We start from the raw sequence: 14,747 nt of genomic DNA on the forward strand, positions 1-14,747 counted from the left end.
TGGTTATCATACCACAATCTAATCTACAGACATGTATCTTTTCAACAAAAAAAAATATATATAGTTAAGTTTTGCCACCCTGAGTGAGTGACATAAAAAAAAGTGACATTTTGGGCTCTGGCCCGGACTAAAAGGGAGGATTTGACAAACCAGACACTGTAGGAGTTAGATACCTCCAGCTGATGGCAGTAATGCAACTTCAAGAACGCAAAGCTGTCGTTAAAACCCCAAAAAGACGAAGAAGAAGAAGCAACTTCCGCTAACGATTGACGTTACTCGATGCTCTATGGAAAAAACGCTAACAGTGCCCTCTCTCTTTCCTACTTACTCTCTTTGTCATAGCCAAAGACAGAAACATAACATAACACCTTCTTTAATCTAACTAAATAACCCAGTCAGTGACCCGGGGTATCGTGTCGACTTTACGAAACGAACAACAGACCGCAAGTCATCGAATTGGGGTAATAATACTAAATAGTGCTGGAAGCCACAGAGTTCAACTCAAGTGTGATAAGCAAAGCTAGCTGCTATTGTCAACTCGAGCTATTGACGTTGACAACCGTTGTGTCTATATGGCCACAACAACAACCTGGGAAGAGAATCCGCAATGAAGCGAATATAATGATCATTGAAGCAATCGACCAACGACACCATTGGCCTGGCAGAGATGACCCATCTGGCCCTGGCTAATGGCATGTCGTGACGTTAGAATTATAAGGTTCTATCTCCATTTTTGTCAAAATTGAGTTTTTTTTACATAATCTGATCCATTAGGTGTTTATTAATGCCTGTGTGGTGTTGTTTTTTTAAATGTTGACATTTTTTTGTTAGTAATTGATCAAATACAAAGGTTTCCATCTCACAGAACATAATGGAATGTAAAAACGTTGACGCTCAATATCTCTGAACTGCCCTAAACGGAGATAGAACCTTATCATTCTAAGCTCACGTAATGCCATGCTACAGTCAGCGACATCCACGGTCTTCTAAATGTGACAGGCTAACAAACTTCAACTTAACGTTGCTTCCGCGTGTTAGCTCGCTAAGTGGGTGTTGCTCACGTATAGCTTGGCTACCCAGCCCCCATCCGTGACTCGTGTTATTCACAGTCAACAACATCCAAATAAACAACAAACATAAGACTAGTCACAGACCGGTGCTACTTGATTAGCCTGATAATTCAGTGTTGCAATAATACTGTACTAAGGAGATCTATGATTGTATAACTGACATCGGGAGTTAATTCTAATTTGGTGTTGACTAATACTATTGATGTCTGCTCTATCCCTTCAGGCTGATCCAAAAGACAGGACATGGACCCTTCTCGTCAAGGCCCCAACAACAGGTCTCGAGAGGCCAAACGTGGACAGGGCCACTCCGGCACACCTCCTCAGAAAGATGCCTACGCCAGACTTCTCAGCCAGCATCACAGCAGCAAGTTCAGATCCTACCTGGACCAGTATTCTCAGCAGCACTGTCAGGATGAAGAGAACGGACCGGGCGCACCGAGTAAAGCCCACAGTGACAGACAAGACATACCGTTGAGAAAAAGGGACCAGGCTTTTATTGAATGTTCAGACTCGAGTGACTACTCGCCTTCACCCATGAAAGGTAAAGGAGAAGACAGCTCTTTGTCTCTCTACATGGAAAAGCTGAACAGTCTCGGGCCAACACTGAACCCCGAGAGGAGGCAGGGGGTCCCTGACAGGCTGCGGCACGGGGAGAGGAGGGACACCACCACCAGTCAAGATGGAGATGTGGAGTCTGGTGAGGAGTTTGGCTTGCTTCAGAACCACCAGAGGGATTCACAACAGCAATATAGGAGAAATAAAGACCATGCTCCAAATGTGCCCACAGGTAACCAAGGGAACAAGGAAATAAAAGATGGCGTGCCCCCGTTCAAAGCTAGTTCAGGTGGGCAGGAGCAAGAGAAGAAGAAGTCCAAGAAGAAGTTTGTGCCAAAGAACAGTGTAGATAATCCGAGAGATGGGCCGTTTCCATCGGAAGTTGACACAGAGATGTTCCCCAATAATGCCAAAAACATGCAGCCCCAAGGTAAATGTAGTGCTAGTCTCAGCTAAGTCAATATTGGAATGACATAAGCCACACAGTTCTGTAGAAAATAGAATGATGTATTGATAAAGGAAATCTGTTTTCAGCCTCGAGTGCCAGTGCCCCTACAGCCTCCAGTACCCCTACTGACAAGGGTAAGAAGAAGAGAGGGTCCAGAGGAGGATCAAAGAGACAAGTGTTTGAAGCCTATATGACCACAGAGGACGTCTCCCACGGCCTGAAGAGAGGAGAGCTCATCCAGGTGAAATGACAAGCATGCACAGTTTTTAATAATAATAATAATAATAATAACTTTAATTTAAATAGCGCCTTTCAAAACCCAAGAACCCATTTTTGACCTCCGGGTTCAGTAGAGAACTGGGTACATTGTTTATTTAGCTGTTTATGTAAATACAGCACATTCTGACCAAATGTTGAGATCGCAGTTCAAGTCACACAACACATTTATACAATATTGGTAAAGGATATCTCTTTTCTTTCCAGGGACCACTGAGGATAAACCCTAAAAAGTACCAGGAGGCGTTCATCCCCTCTCCGGTGAGTTTGCCCATTGAAATGTATTTTTTTGTCTGCAATAGGATAGTTGTCAACAATACAGTACTCCCATGTTTTAAAAAACAAAAAACCAACAACTCCATATTGTATCTGCAGGACGGTACAAGGGACATATATCTGGATGGTATGCCAGCCCGGAACAGGGCTCTGAATGGGGACGTGGTGGTGATACAGATCCTCCCTCGAGAGCAGTGGAAGGTGAGCTTTCTGAAGACCTATAAGGCATTGGTCAGCAGATATCATGGTAAGACATGGGCCTGTTTATGGACTGTGATCAAATATTAGTAGGAATTGCTCCTTCTTGGCAGTGGTCATACATCTTAGTTTGATTACCTGGAAAGTCAAAATACTAATAATAATTCAAATGATTCTGCTAGGTCAGGAGTCATGTCTAAACATTTTTTTTTAACAAATGCACACAGAAGTGATTTGTGTCGCTATTATGTAATAACCAACACAGTAATTGGGGCGGGAATGGGTGAATGAGAGGCTTGTTGTAAAGCGCTTTGGATAAAGGCGCTATATAAGTGCAGTCCATTTACCATTAAGTAATTGTTCCCTAAAGTGGCTATCATCTGTGTCATGGCTGAACAGGTTGTGAAGTCACTGTCAGACACTGAATGCGAGGCTGCGAGTGAGACAGAGGCTCAGCCTGGGAAGACCCCAACACCAGGAAAGGGGAGCAAACCCCCACCCAGCCCTGACGTTATCGTGGAGGCCCAATTCAGTGACCAAGAGGAACTAGCTAAGAGGGTAGAGAACATCAGCCTCAATGCCAATGGTAATGTACTTATCTGACATCTTTAGGCCCACTGTTACTAAAGGGACAGTTTGGTATTAGATCACGCTTGAAACCTCAGACAAAACCTCAGACAAGTTGGGACTCAGTGAACTCACCCTTAAAGCTACGCAATGACACAACCTTCAAAGGTAATTGTGTTTTTAATAAGTTCTTGAGCTACCATCGTAATGGCATTTTCAATTATATTTCAGGTTCAAGAACTCAAAAGGAAGTCTCAAACACTACTGGGGAGATACTCCAAAGGACTGCCAAGGTAAGATGTTTATTTGACAACCTGATCCACACAGTGTGTAATTGATTCCTATGCAAATCCTAAAGACCCTATAAAATGAAGATATTAATTCCAAAGTCACACAAACTATTATCCTTGCATTAAGATGGACTAAATTCAACTTATTGAATGATTGGTTGATGACATTTTAGTTTTTTTTTAGCTAAATTTCAATAAAAACTGGAAAAATGTAGGTGTTCTAAAACGTACACCGATAGTATACATGCTGTTAAAAGTACCACTTAAGTAGTGAGCTCTAACAGGGAAGGTATTGATTCCCAACAGCTAATCTGTCCACAGGAATAACTAACACAGGGACCCATACAAGCTGCTCTGATTCCTCTTCTTCGTGGCCATCTCAATGTTTGCCACCGTACCCTTACCTTTACCCTTACCCTACCCATATCTAAATCCTTTGTCTCCCAGGTGGTCTACATAGTGGAGCAGAAGCACTCGCGGGCTGCCACAGGCTTCCTCAAGTTCCTCCCAGACAAGCCCTTTGCCCTGTTCTCCCCTGTGGACCACCGTGTGCCACGGGTAAACGTTCCCCTGCCGGACTGCCCCCATGACTTTGTTTCCCGCCCAGGAGACTACGCCAACACCCTCTTTATCTGTCGCATCACCAGCTGGACCGCCGACAGCAACTTTGCAGAGGGGTACATCATAAAGCACTTTGTTACTGTAGGGAAGTAGTACCTCTGTGCAGTGGCAATGTACATTGTCGTCCTGTGGTGTTATTGATTACATGAAGGATTCAAATTGTTAGTTTTAAGGAATCTATTGAATGTTTGTGTGTTCATCCTTGATGCAGAGGGAATTCTGGCGTGTTCCAAGAAATGAACACAAAAAGATTGAGGAAAATAATATGCCAAAGATGCTGACCCCTTTCCAACTGTGTCACTCTCAGTCGCCTTGCTAAGACTCTAGGCCAGGCGGGGGAGATCGAGCCGGAGACAGAGGGGATCCTAATGGAATACGATGTGGACTTCACTGAGTTCTCCGACGAGGTCATTGGCTGCCTCCCTCAACAGCTACCCTGGAGCATCCCCCCTGAGGAGCTCCGCAAGAGGAAAGACCTACGGTGAGAGGCTCAGATTAGATTAGACCTACGGTGAGAGACACAGATCAGATCAGATTAGATTAGATTAGATTAGATTAGATTAGATTAAACCTTTTTGGCATTACACAGAGTGCAACGAAATGTTGAGTTTGTTTTGCTCTAGCCATAGTCAGCTCCCCTGGAGCAATTAGGGGTTACGTTTCTTGCTCAAGGACACAACAGCAGTGGTAGGCACCTTAGTTAGATGATGCCAGCAATCCTCCTGTCACCAGCTCACATGCAGCTCCCTCCTGAGGCGGGGATCAGACCAACGACTGTCCGATTGCTAGCCAGCCTCTAGGCCTAACCTCTAGGCTACCTGCCTCTCTAACCTCTAGGCTACCTGCCTCTCTAACCTCTAGTCTACCTGCCTCTCTAACCTCTAGTCTACCTGCCTCTCTAACCTCTAGGCTACCTGCCGCCCCAACCTCTAGGCTACCTGCCTCTCTAACCTCTAGTCTACCTGCCTCTCTAACCTCTAGGCTACCTGCCTCTCTAACCTCTAGGCTACCTGCCGCCCCAACCTCTAGGCTACCTGCCTCTCTAACCTCTAGGCTACCTGCCGCCCCAACCTCTAGGCTACCTGTCTCTCTAACCTCTAGGCTACCTGCCTCTCTAACCTCTAGGCTACCTACCTCTCTAACCTCTAGGCTACCTGCCTCTCTAACCTCTAGTCTACCTGCCTCTCTAACCTCTAGGCTACCTGCCTCTCTAACCTCTAGGCTACCTGCCGCCCCAACCTCTAGGCTACCTGTTTCTCTAACCTCTAGGCTACCTGTTTCTCTAACCTCTAGGCTACCTGTTTCTCTAACCTCTAGGCTACCTGTTTCTCTAACCTCTAGGCTACCTGTTTCTCTAACCTCTAGGCTACCTGTCTCTCTAACCTCTAGGCTACCTGTTTCTCTAACCTCTAGGCTACCTGTTTCTCTAACCTCTAGGCTACCTGTTTCTCTAACCTCTAGGCTACCTGCCTCTCTAACCTCTAGGTTACCTGCCGCCCCATAGATCCTGTCCAGGGACAGCCATGGCCTCAAGGCTCCTTCTCCCCTAAACAGTCACTTCTGTTGAACTGGAAGGATTGGAGGAGGGGTGTCAGCAATTCCATCTAACCTATTAGAGGGCAGTCTTCTACTGTACATATTTAATCCTCTCTTTCATCTAAACAAGTGTGCAGTGAGTCGTCACTATATGTTGTTTCTAAACGCGGGTCATAATACTCCTATATGAAACTGTAGAGCATATGCACAACCAATGAATTTGAGCAGGTGCTGGATACAAGTTCACTGGTTAAATTGCACCTGCCCTCCCTCATATGCTGACTTTTTTTTCTTCTTTCTATATAGAAACGATTGTATATTCACCATTGATCCAGCTACTGCCAGAGATCTGGATGATGCCTTGTCTTGCAAACCTCTCCCAGACGGTAGGCCATCACAAATCTTTTTTTTTTATATATACCTTTTACTAATAGAAATTGCACAATACTGGCAATGTTAGAAACTCTGGTAGGATTGTGTTCAGTGTTTCCCATTAATTACCTAAACTGTGGCAGCCCGCCATAGTCTTAATTTGTCCCTCCATAATGTTATAACGAAGCGGAAATATTTGTACACGGAAGCGGCACGATTTTTTACACGGGGGAGTGACGCAATGTGTGTGATTCGCACTGCATCTACCGTACTAGGCCGATTTAGCTCTACCGATCACCCCCCCAATCCCATTGACGAGAGACTTTACACTGTTCGAGGTCCAAACTCACAATATCATGTGGGGAAACACTGGTGTTATGCCAAATAAAGAAAGTTGATTAGGTGATTTATATTGTCATGTTCTCTCACTCAGGCAATTTTGAGCTGGGGGTCCACATCGCTGACGTGAGTTACTTTGTGGAGGAGGGCAACGCACTGGACTTCATCGCCAGCCGCAGAGCCACCAGTGTCTACATGGTCCAGAAGGTGTCACGTCCCCATATACTTTGACTTTTTCTCTCTTGAAATATAGTAGGCACTTTAATCAAGCACTTTTTTATATAGACAAATGTAGACAAATATAGACAACGGTGTGTGTGTGTGTGTGTGTGTGTGTGTGTGTGTGTGTGTCACCCCCCGGCGAAGACCGCGTGTCTCTACGTCACCTAGAGGCCGAGTTGTCGTTTTCGTGTGTGTGTGTGTGTGTGCGGGTCCTCCCCCTGCACCACCCGGCGAAGACAGCACCTGTTTTTAGTCCTACCAACACACCTTTTGACACTGGCAGTTGGGTTGTCATAGAAACTGTATTTCTGTTTCGCTAGCTCTGAAACAAACGTCTCTTAACGAAAAAACTATACATTTTGAGAGTATATGTACAAGAACAATAAGTGTTGCTTGCTACTGCAAGCACACTTAATAAATACAATACAAACCATATGATCATGACACCCCAGGAGTAAAAGGAGGAAAACGCCAAGGGGGGAGAAAAATATAGGGCACAGTGGCAAGGGAAAAACTCCCTCAGAGGAAGAAACTTTAAGAGGAACCACACTTCAGGGGGACTCATCCTCCTCTGGCTGATAAGGAACTGAACATGTCAACTTCTTCTGCAGGTCATCCCTATGCTCCCCAGGCTGCTGTGTGAGGAGCTCTGCAGTCTGAACCCTCTGACCGACAGACTCACCTTCTCTGTCATCTGGACGATCACTCCAGAGGGGAAGGTACCCACATTAGCCCAAATGGGTTGTCTGTCTTCATAGGCCACTTGACCCAAATGCATTAATTGCTAACCTAGCATGCTAATAGCATACCTGAGGGTTGGACCATGTAATGGGAATATTATACACACATTATTAGAATGACCCTAGCTGCTTAACATGTCTCTTCTATAAACAGAGGCCTAGCAGGCCTAGCCGTACATGATACTGAGGCTTGTAGTAAGATTATGTCCCCAAATCTTCTTTCTGTTTCTACTCTTTTGCCTACATTCAGTATATGAATACAGTACATCCGCATAGAATCATCCGTTTCTGACACTGCATCCCTCCCTTCAGATACTGAGTGAGTGGTTCGGCCGCTCGGTGATCCGCTCCTGCGTGAAGCTGAGCTACGACCATGCCCAGAGCATGATCGAGGCTCCCGAGAAGCTCTTCTCTGCGGACGAGATGCCGCCCTGCGCCCCGGACCACCCCATCGACCAAATACACCAGGCAGTGCTCAACCTGCACTCCATCGCCAAGAATCTCCGCAGCCAGCGCTTCGTGGGAGGGGCCCTCCGACTGGACCAGGTCAGTGAGTAGAGAGCAGTGAGGTTCTGGACCAGGTCAGTGAGTATAGAGCAGTGTAGTTCTGGACCAGGTCAGTGAGTATAGAGCAGTGAGGTTCTGGACCAGGTCAGTGAGTATAGAGCAGTGAGGTTCTGGACCAGGTCAGTGAGTATAGAGCAGTGTAGTTCTGGACCAGGTCAGTGAGTATAGAGCAGTGAGGTTCTGGACCAGGTCAGTGAGTATAGAGCAGTGTAGTTCTGGACCAGGTCAGTGAGTATAGAGCAGTGAGGTTCTGGACCAGGTCAGTGAGTATAGAGCAGTGAGGTTCTGGACCAGGTCAGTGAGTATAGAGCAGTGTGGTTCTGGACCAGGTCAGTGAGTATAGAGAGTGAGGTTCTGGACCAGGTCAGTGAGTATAGAGAGTGAGGTTCTGGACCAGGTCAGTGAGTATAGAGCAGTGAGGTTCTGGACCAGGTCAGTGAGTATAGAGCAGTGAGGTTCTGGACCAGGTCAGTGAGTATAGAGCAGTGTAGTTCTGGACCAGGTCAGTGAGTATAGAGCAGTGTAGTTCTGGACCAGGTCAGTGAGTATAGAGTAGGGATGCACCGAACATTCGGCCACCGAATGTATTCGGCCGAATATCGCAAAATAAAGCACATTCGGTATTCGGCCGAATGTGTGAAAACACCGAATGTTTACCACCGAATAGTGGGCGTGTTTTGATGATACTTGCCAGGTCCTTCTTAGGGAAGAACTGACGATGAGTGAAGGGAAGTCCAGGGTAGATGTAGACAGAGGGTTGATTGGGAGTGGAGACAGAGGGTTGATTGGGAGTGGAGACAGGTGTGCCGGTTTGGCTGAAGATCTAATTAGCGGGGACAAGCCTCAGCTGCGGCGGAGGGGGAGGGGGAGGGTGTGTGAAGGCCCAGCCGTAACACTATGTCATTGAACCATACGGACATCAATACTTAAGCCACAACATACAGAATTATCAAAATCCTGTAGCATCTCTTTAAAGAGAGTTCACCTAATTAGTTAACTTGCAATCTTCCAAAGTATTTTGTAATAATATTATCATGGCACATCATTCTTGTTAACACAAGTCTTGAATAAAGCTTCGGCCTACATTGATGAAAGATTTTCTTTCAGCAGCTATTCAGGGAAAACAAAAACATTTAATTTGACTGATTTATTTTATTTATTGTGCTTTGTTGGTATAGACTGATGTCTGCTGGAATGTTCAATAAAAGTTTTTTTTTTTCAATCTCAATTTCTTTCTTTGAGAAGCATGAATAAAAAGCCAAATGTATTTAGTTTATGCAATGATAAAATTAAAAACTGCCGATACACATTCGGTATTCGGTATTCGGCCAAGTGTTTCCTTAAATTCGGCTTCGGCCTCGGCCAAGAATTTTCATTTCGGTGCATCCCTAGTATAGAGAGTGAGGTTCTGGACCAGGTCAGTGAGTATAGAGCAGTGAGGTTCTGGACCAGGTCAGTGAGTATAGAGCAGTGAGGTTCTGGACCAGGTCAGTGAGTAGAGAGCAGTGTGGTTCTGGACCAGGTCAGTGAGTATAGAGCAGTGAGGTTCTGGACCAGGTCAGTGAGTATAGAGCAGTGTGGTTCTGGACCAGGTCAGTGAGTATAGAGCAGTGAGGTTCTGGACCAGGTCAGTGAGTATAGAGAGTGAGGTTCTGGACCAGGTCAGTGAGTATAGAGCAGTGAGGTTCTGGACCAGGTCAGTGAGTATAGAGCAGTGTAGTTCTGGACCAGGTCAGTGAGTATAGAGCAGTGAGGTTCTGGACCAGGTCAGTGAGTATAGAGCAGTGAGGTTCTGGACCAGGTCAGTGAGTATAGAGAGTGTAGTTCTGGACCAGGTCAGTGAGTATAGAGCAGTGAGGTTCTGGACCAGGTCAGTGAGTATAGAGCAGTGAGGTTCTGGACCAGGTCAGTGAGTATAGAGAGTGTAGTTCAAGGCTCTGAGTTTGGCATTAAATGTGTTGTTCTTTTCTTTCCTTGTTTGCAGTTGAAGCTGGCCTTCACTCTTGACAGAGAGAGCAGTATGCCTCAAGGCTGCTATGTCTACCAGTACAGAGATAGCAACAAGTAAGAGCTTTTTCTACATCATCTTTAGCCAAATGGTTTACAGAAATGGTAACGGTCAAAACACACATCCAACGGCAACCTTGCGTGAACCACAACGTTGTTGAAAATCAATGACACTCGCTAGTCAAGCCAAAACATTGCAATACCTTGTTAACTATAACACTACTTTACATTGTTAGCAGGCTCACAAAACAAGCTGTGTTAGTTGACTAGCGAGTGTGTCTTCAACAACGCTGAAATGTATTTACATTTTTCAGAATAAAAATCGGTACAGTAAATCGGCTGCCGGTTTCACCAGCTGCTGTCACAAATGACTTTCAGATAGATCTGACAATACTACCATTTGCCTTTTAAACCAAATAACAAATGTCTTTCTCGCCCTCTTTCCTTATTCCTTCCTTTTTTCCCCCAGGCTGGTGGAGGAGTTCATGCTGCTGGCCAACATGGCCACAGCCCACCAGATCTACCGCTCCTTCCCCCAGCAAGCCTTGCTGCGACGCCACCCTCCGCCCCAGACTAAGATGGTGGACGACCTGCAGGAGTTCTGTGACCAGATCGGCCTCGACATCGATTTCTCCTCAGCCGGCGCGCTCCATGTGGGTCTCGCCTCATCATTTATCACAGTGGAATAGGGGTGGGCATCGACGATCGATAATTGATCGATAAGGATCTTGGTCGATCACAATTTTTTTTTTTTTTTTTGTGATCGACCAAATGTTTTATTTTGTGATCGACCAAGATCCTTATCGATCAATTATCGATCGTCGATGCCCACCCCTAAAGTGGAACACGACAGGGCTCTGTCTGAAGGATGTTTATAGCACTCTTGTTGCAGCACATATCAAGTCACACAGACATATTCTTTAGTGGTTCATTTTAGTTTCGGCTTTGTAGCCATAGCAATTTTGTATTGTATTTAAGGCCAACTACTCTGGTCTATGAGTTAGTCTCTAACATGGTCTCCTCTATCTGTCCCCCCCCCTCCCCTCCCCTCAATAGAGGAGTCTTCATCAGCATATAGGTGAAGACGAGTACACCAGTGCCAGGAAGGAGGTCCTCACACACATGTGCTCCAAACCAATGCAGGTTAGCCAACCACTCCCGAGTCTCTCCATATGTCTGATGTGTGGGTAAAAAAAAAAAAGTGGGTTATTTGTTTTGATTCAGCCTACCAAGCATGATGGAACCACTGGAATAACCCTGCACACAGTGGGCATGCTGGTCCAGCCAAAGAAAGAACATTACATTTTTAATAATTGTAAGAAAACCAGTACTATGTGTGGACCGATGCTTTTCCTCTCCAGATGGCTTTGTACTTCTGCACTGGCGTGCTGATGGAGGAGCCCTTGTTCCGCCACTATGCCCTCAACGTACCCTTCTACACCCACTTCACCTCCCCCATCCGCCGCTACGCCGACGTGGTCGTACACAGGCTGCTGGCTGCGTCCCTGGGTGGGTAGACGATAACAAGGGCCGAGTGTGTTCATGGTGGGACAATGGCTTTTGTTTTTGCTATAGAGGACGACGACAAGGACAGTGCCTCTTCCGTTGCATGGTAGCTTGTTGAGGCAGAGAAAAGACTGTGGGCTTTCATTTAATAGAAATAATAGAAAAGAACAAAAGCCCCCTTAGATGGACAGACCCACATGTCTATGCCAGAGGCTTTGTTTGTCCCACTGGAAGATTGAGTGCCTCTGTTTGTTGTTTGACAGAAATAATGTCCCCTTTGCCCTGTCCTCAGTCTAAAAGTGTGTGCGTGCTAGGGACGTAACGATGCATCGCAAGACAGTTAATTATCAATACAAATATGTGACGATTCAAATCTGTGAGATGAAAAATGAAGCGCGATACTCTTTTTAAACAGCAGAGGGCTGTTAATCGTAAAAGGAAATATGCATTAATTACATAGTTTGTGTTTTGCAGTTATACCCTACCTCAGAAATAAAAAAGGGATTCTTTAAGAAAATTATAGTAATTTGCAGTATTTTATAGTATTTGTCTAAGAAATAAATTATGAAAATACCACCGCTCATCCGTTATCAGACTTAGCTGAGGTGCTGGAGCTGAACAGTATCAAATAGAGTGACCTCCCAGAGACCTCCTAGTTGAAAATCATGACCGAAAGCTTGCAATAAATGAATGATTTTTGCACAGATTTGAGTGTGCAGATGTAGCTTTTTTCACTCTAGTCAGAAATAAATTAAATACACATTTTCTGTCATAATTTGTCTGCAATCTCATTGAAATCATGAGAAAATTGTATCGCAAATCGTATCGAATCGTGAGTTGAGTATCGTTACATGCGTAGTGCGTGCATGCGCATAATAAGGGGCAAATGTGTGTCTATTTTATGTATGTACCTTTACTACCCTTTCATTACTGTGTGTAGGTTGCGGCCCACACCTGGAGATGACTGGAGAAGAGGTCCAGAAGCAGGCAACCCACTGCAACGACAGGAAGACCGCCTCGAAGAGAGTCCAGGAGCTCAGCTCGGAGTTGTTCTTTGGAGTCTTTGTCAAGGTATCTCAACGACCGTCAACACTGTAACAAACAGTGAGTTCTACCTGGGAGTGTCAGCGCTGGCGTAGTGATGCAGGCGGTTGACTGTTGTTCCCCCCTTACAGGAGTGTGGACCCCTGGATTCTGAGGCCATGGTGATGGGGGTTCTGGACCAGGCCGTGGATGTGTTGGTGCTGCGCTACGGGGTACAGAAGCGCATCTACTGCAAAGTGAGTGCTACCCCCAAAGCATCGTATTCCGTTTTCCAGATGATAACATATTATTATTGTTGTTGAGATGATGATAATGGACAATCGGGGGTTATGCTCTGCTCTATAAAGAGAAGGAAATAAGGCCATATATGGCTGGTGCATTATTATTTCCCATTTGATATCATGTTAAGCTTTACAACGCTGCGGTCTTTATTGCATACTGTAGTATCATAATGTTTCAACATAACTATACAGTATAAGTGTAGAAGAGGGAGTGTCTGGGATTCATTAGATTAGATTTTACTTTCTCATTGCAGAGTACAAGTATTGGAATTCATGGGGTCAGGTGTGATGTGCAAAGTCAAAAGATGAGATTAGTTCACAATCCTGATCTGACAACTGCAATACTAGTGCATTATGTAACTTATTAATCAACCTTTTAAAGGGAATGTTATGGAAACATCATAATAGTAATCATTGCTTAACTTTCAGCTTCAATACTTTAGCTGTGTTTTGACGACTTGAAAAATTGTCATCCGACAAGCGAAATGACAAAGATCTCGTCTTTCAGCGGTAAATAAACTGCGAGACAATGTACATAGATGTTTAAATCTTGTATCGCCATCGTTCCTGCAGGCTTTGCCGGGCGTGGAGACGTTCCACCACCACAAGGTGGGGAAACGTGGAGAGATTACACTGGTGTGGGCAGCAGAGGGCCCAGAGAAGCCCACCATACAACAGGTAAGTGTTAGGCACCTCTGCAACCTACAGAAGTCTTGATGACAGAAACATACCACACACTCAATTTGAAGTGAACTACAAGATGACAGTGGAACATGATATTCTGCAATAATATTTTTTGGAGCGTGCAACTGTAATCTCTAACGTAGGTTTGTCCAACCTGTCGTGCAGGTGATCTCCGTCTTTACTTTGGTGGATGTGCAGCTAAGGGCGAACGGAGTGCCTATGAAATACAGTGCTGTGCTCAAGAGGCCTAATGGGACTACATCATCAACACTCCAATGAGAATCATGACCACACACATATTTTTAAAGCTTCAGTGGAATTGCATGTTTTTCTTTTTTTATTATTGATTAGCTAAACTAAGATGGCTTATGATTGGGCTCACATATCGGAGATAAGACTAGACTTAGGCCCAGAAGCAGCATTATTGCAGGAGTGTACAAGTGCCAAGATGTAAACTTTTTTTTTGCTGTTACGACCTTATAATTTTTAGATGATACCATAAATATGTACACAGTCAATGTGTGAAGCTTAAACAATTTTTTGTTTACACTCATGGACAGTTTCTCAGACAGATTAAACCTACTCCTAGACTAAAGTAAAGGTTTTAAAATTTGGTTTAGGGCAGGATTTGGCTTAATCTGTGTCTGAGAAATTGTCCCTTAGAGTTTACATGTATTGATGAATGTTACTACTACAGTTTTAGTCCCAGTACATTTAAATTAGCTCAGTTGTAGTACATCATAGTACAAAACTCTTTGTTGACAGATAACTGTTGCATAGCGACGGTGATCCACCATTTATGGCTTTTTATTGGTTTTCTTTAGAGCTGTGCAATATTTATAGTGCTGATTCAAGGCATGTCCATTGTATTCCACAAAGTTGCCAAAAGTGTGACTTAAATGTAATCTAGTTAATTTCATAGTAGTGGCTGTTGTTGCTTTAACCGTTTGCGAAGGCTTGCAAATGTCTTAAAATGCTGCTAAGTGTACTACATTGAATGTGTACTACCGTGAATGTGATTCCATGATATCTTGATTATTTAAAAAATGCATTGACATGGACTTAAGTATCTTTTGATAGTTTACTCTTCTGTTAACTGACTGTTTTGTCTCCCACAATAGCCTTCTAATGCCATGGTTATGTGTCAA

The 14,747-nt window shown here is 44.6% G+C and overlaps 1 protein-coding gene across 2 annotated transcripts; it reads left to right on the forward strand.

Moving 5' to 3' along the window:
• Nucleotides 1-351: 351 nt before the first annotated feature.
• Nucleotides 352-14,550, forward strand: dis3l2 (DIS3 like 3'-5' exoribonuclease 2). Of its 2 annotated transcripts, XM_080544315.1 has the most exons (22): nt 352-461; nt 1,294-1,767; nt 1,858-2,055; nt 2,160-2,314; nt 2,557-2,610; nt 2,725-2,826; nt 3,223-3,409; nt 3,622-3,683; nt 4,128-4,357; nt 4,609-4,782; nt 6,144-6,223; nt 6,643-6,755; nt 7,382-7,489; nt 7,823-8,056; nt 10,062-10,141; nt 10,554-10,737; nt 11,141-11,227; nt 11,446-11,593; nt 12,531-12,661; nt 12,766-12,870; nt 13,489-13,593; nt 13,765-14,550. In XM_080544315.1, the coding sequence occupies exons 2-22, from the start codon at nt 1,314-1,316 to the stop codon at nt 13,876-13,878; spliced, it is 3,105 nt and encodes a 1,034-aa protein (XP_080400441.1). In that variant the 5' UTR covers nt 352-461; nt 1,294-1,313; the 3' UTR covers nt 13,879-14,550. The 2 variants fall into 2 exon arrangements, with proteins under 2 accessions (XP_080400441.1, XP_080400440.1); XM_080544314.1 differs by having other exon boundaries at nt 1,294-2,055.
• Nucleotides 14,551-14,747: the final 197 nt, after the last annotated feature.

The sequence above is a fragment of the Nansenia antarctica genome (genome assembly GCF_963989245.1).
Source record: "Nansenia antarctica genome assembly, chromosome: 13".
Lineage (NCBI taxonomy): Eukaryota > Metazoa > Chordata > Actinopteri > Argentiniformes > Microstomatidae > Nansenia > Nansenia antarctica.

Bases quoted from the DNA above. Each gene is read 5' to 3' on its own strand.
- dis3l2 (XM_080544314.1), top strand. From the start codon at position 1,314: ATGGACCCTTCTCGTCAAGGCCCCAACAACAGGTCTCGAGAGGCCAAA. The intron at 3,410-3,621 runs GTAATGTACTTA...ATTATATTTCAG, and splicing joins CATCAGCCTCAATGCCAATG to GTTCAAGAACTCAAAAGGAA. The intron at 6,224-6,642 runs GTAGGCCATCAC...TCTCTCACTCAG, and splicing joins TTGCAAACCTCTCCCAGACG to GCAATTTTGAGCTGGGGGTC.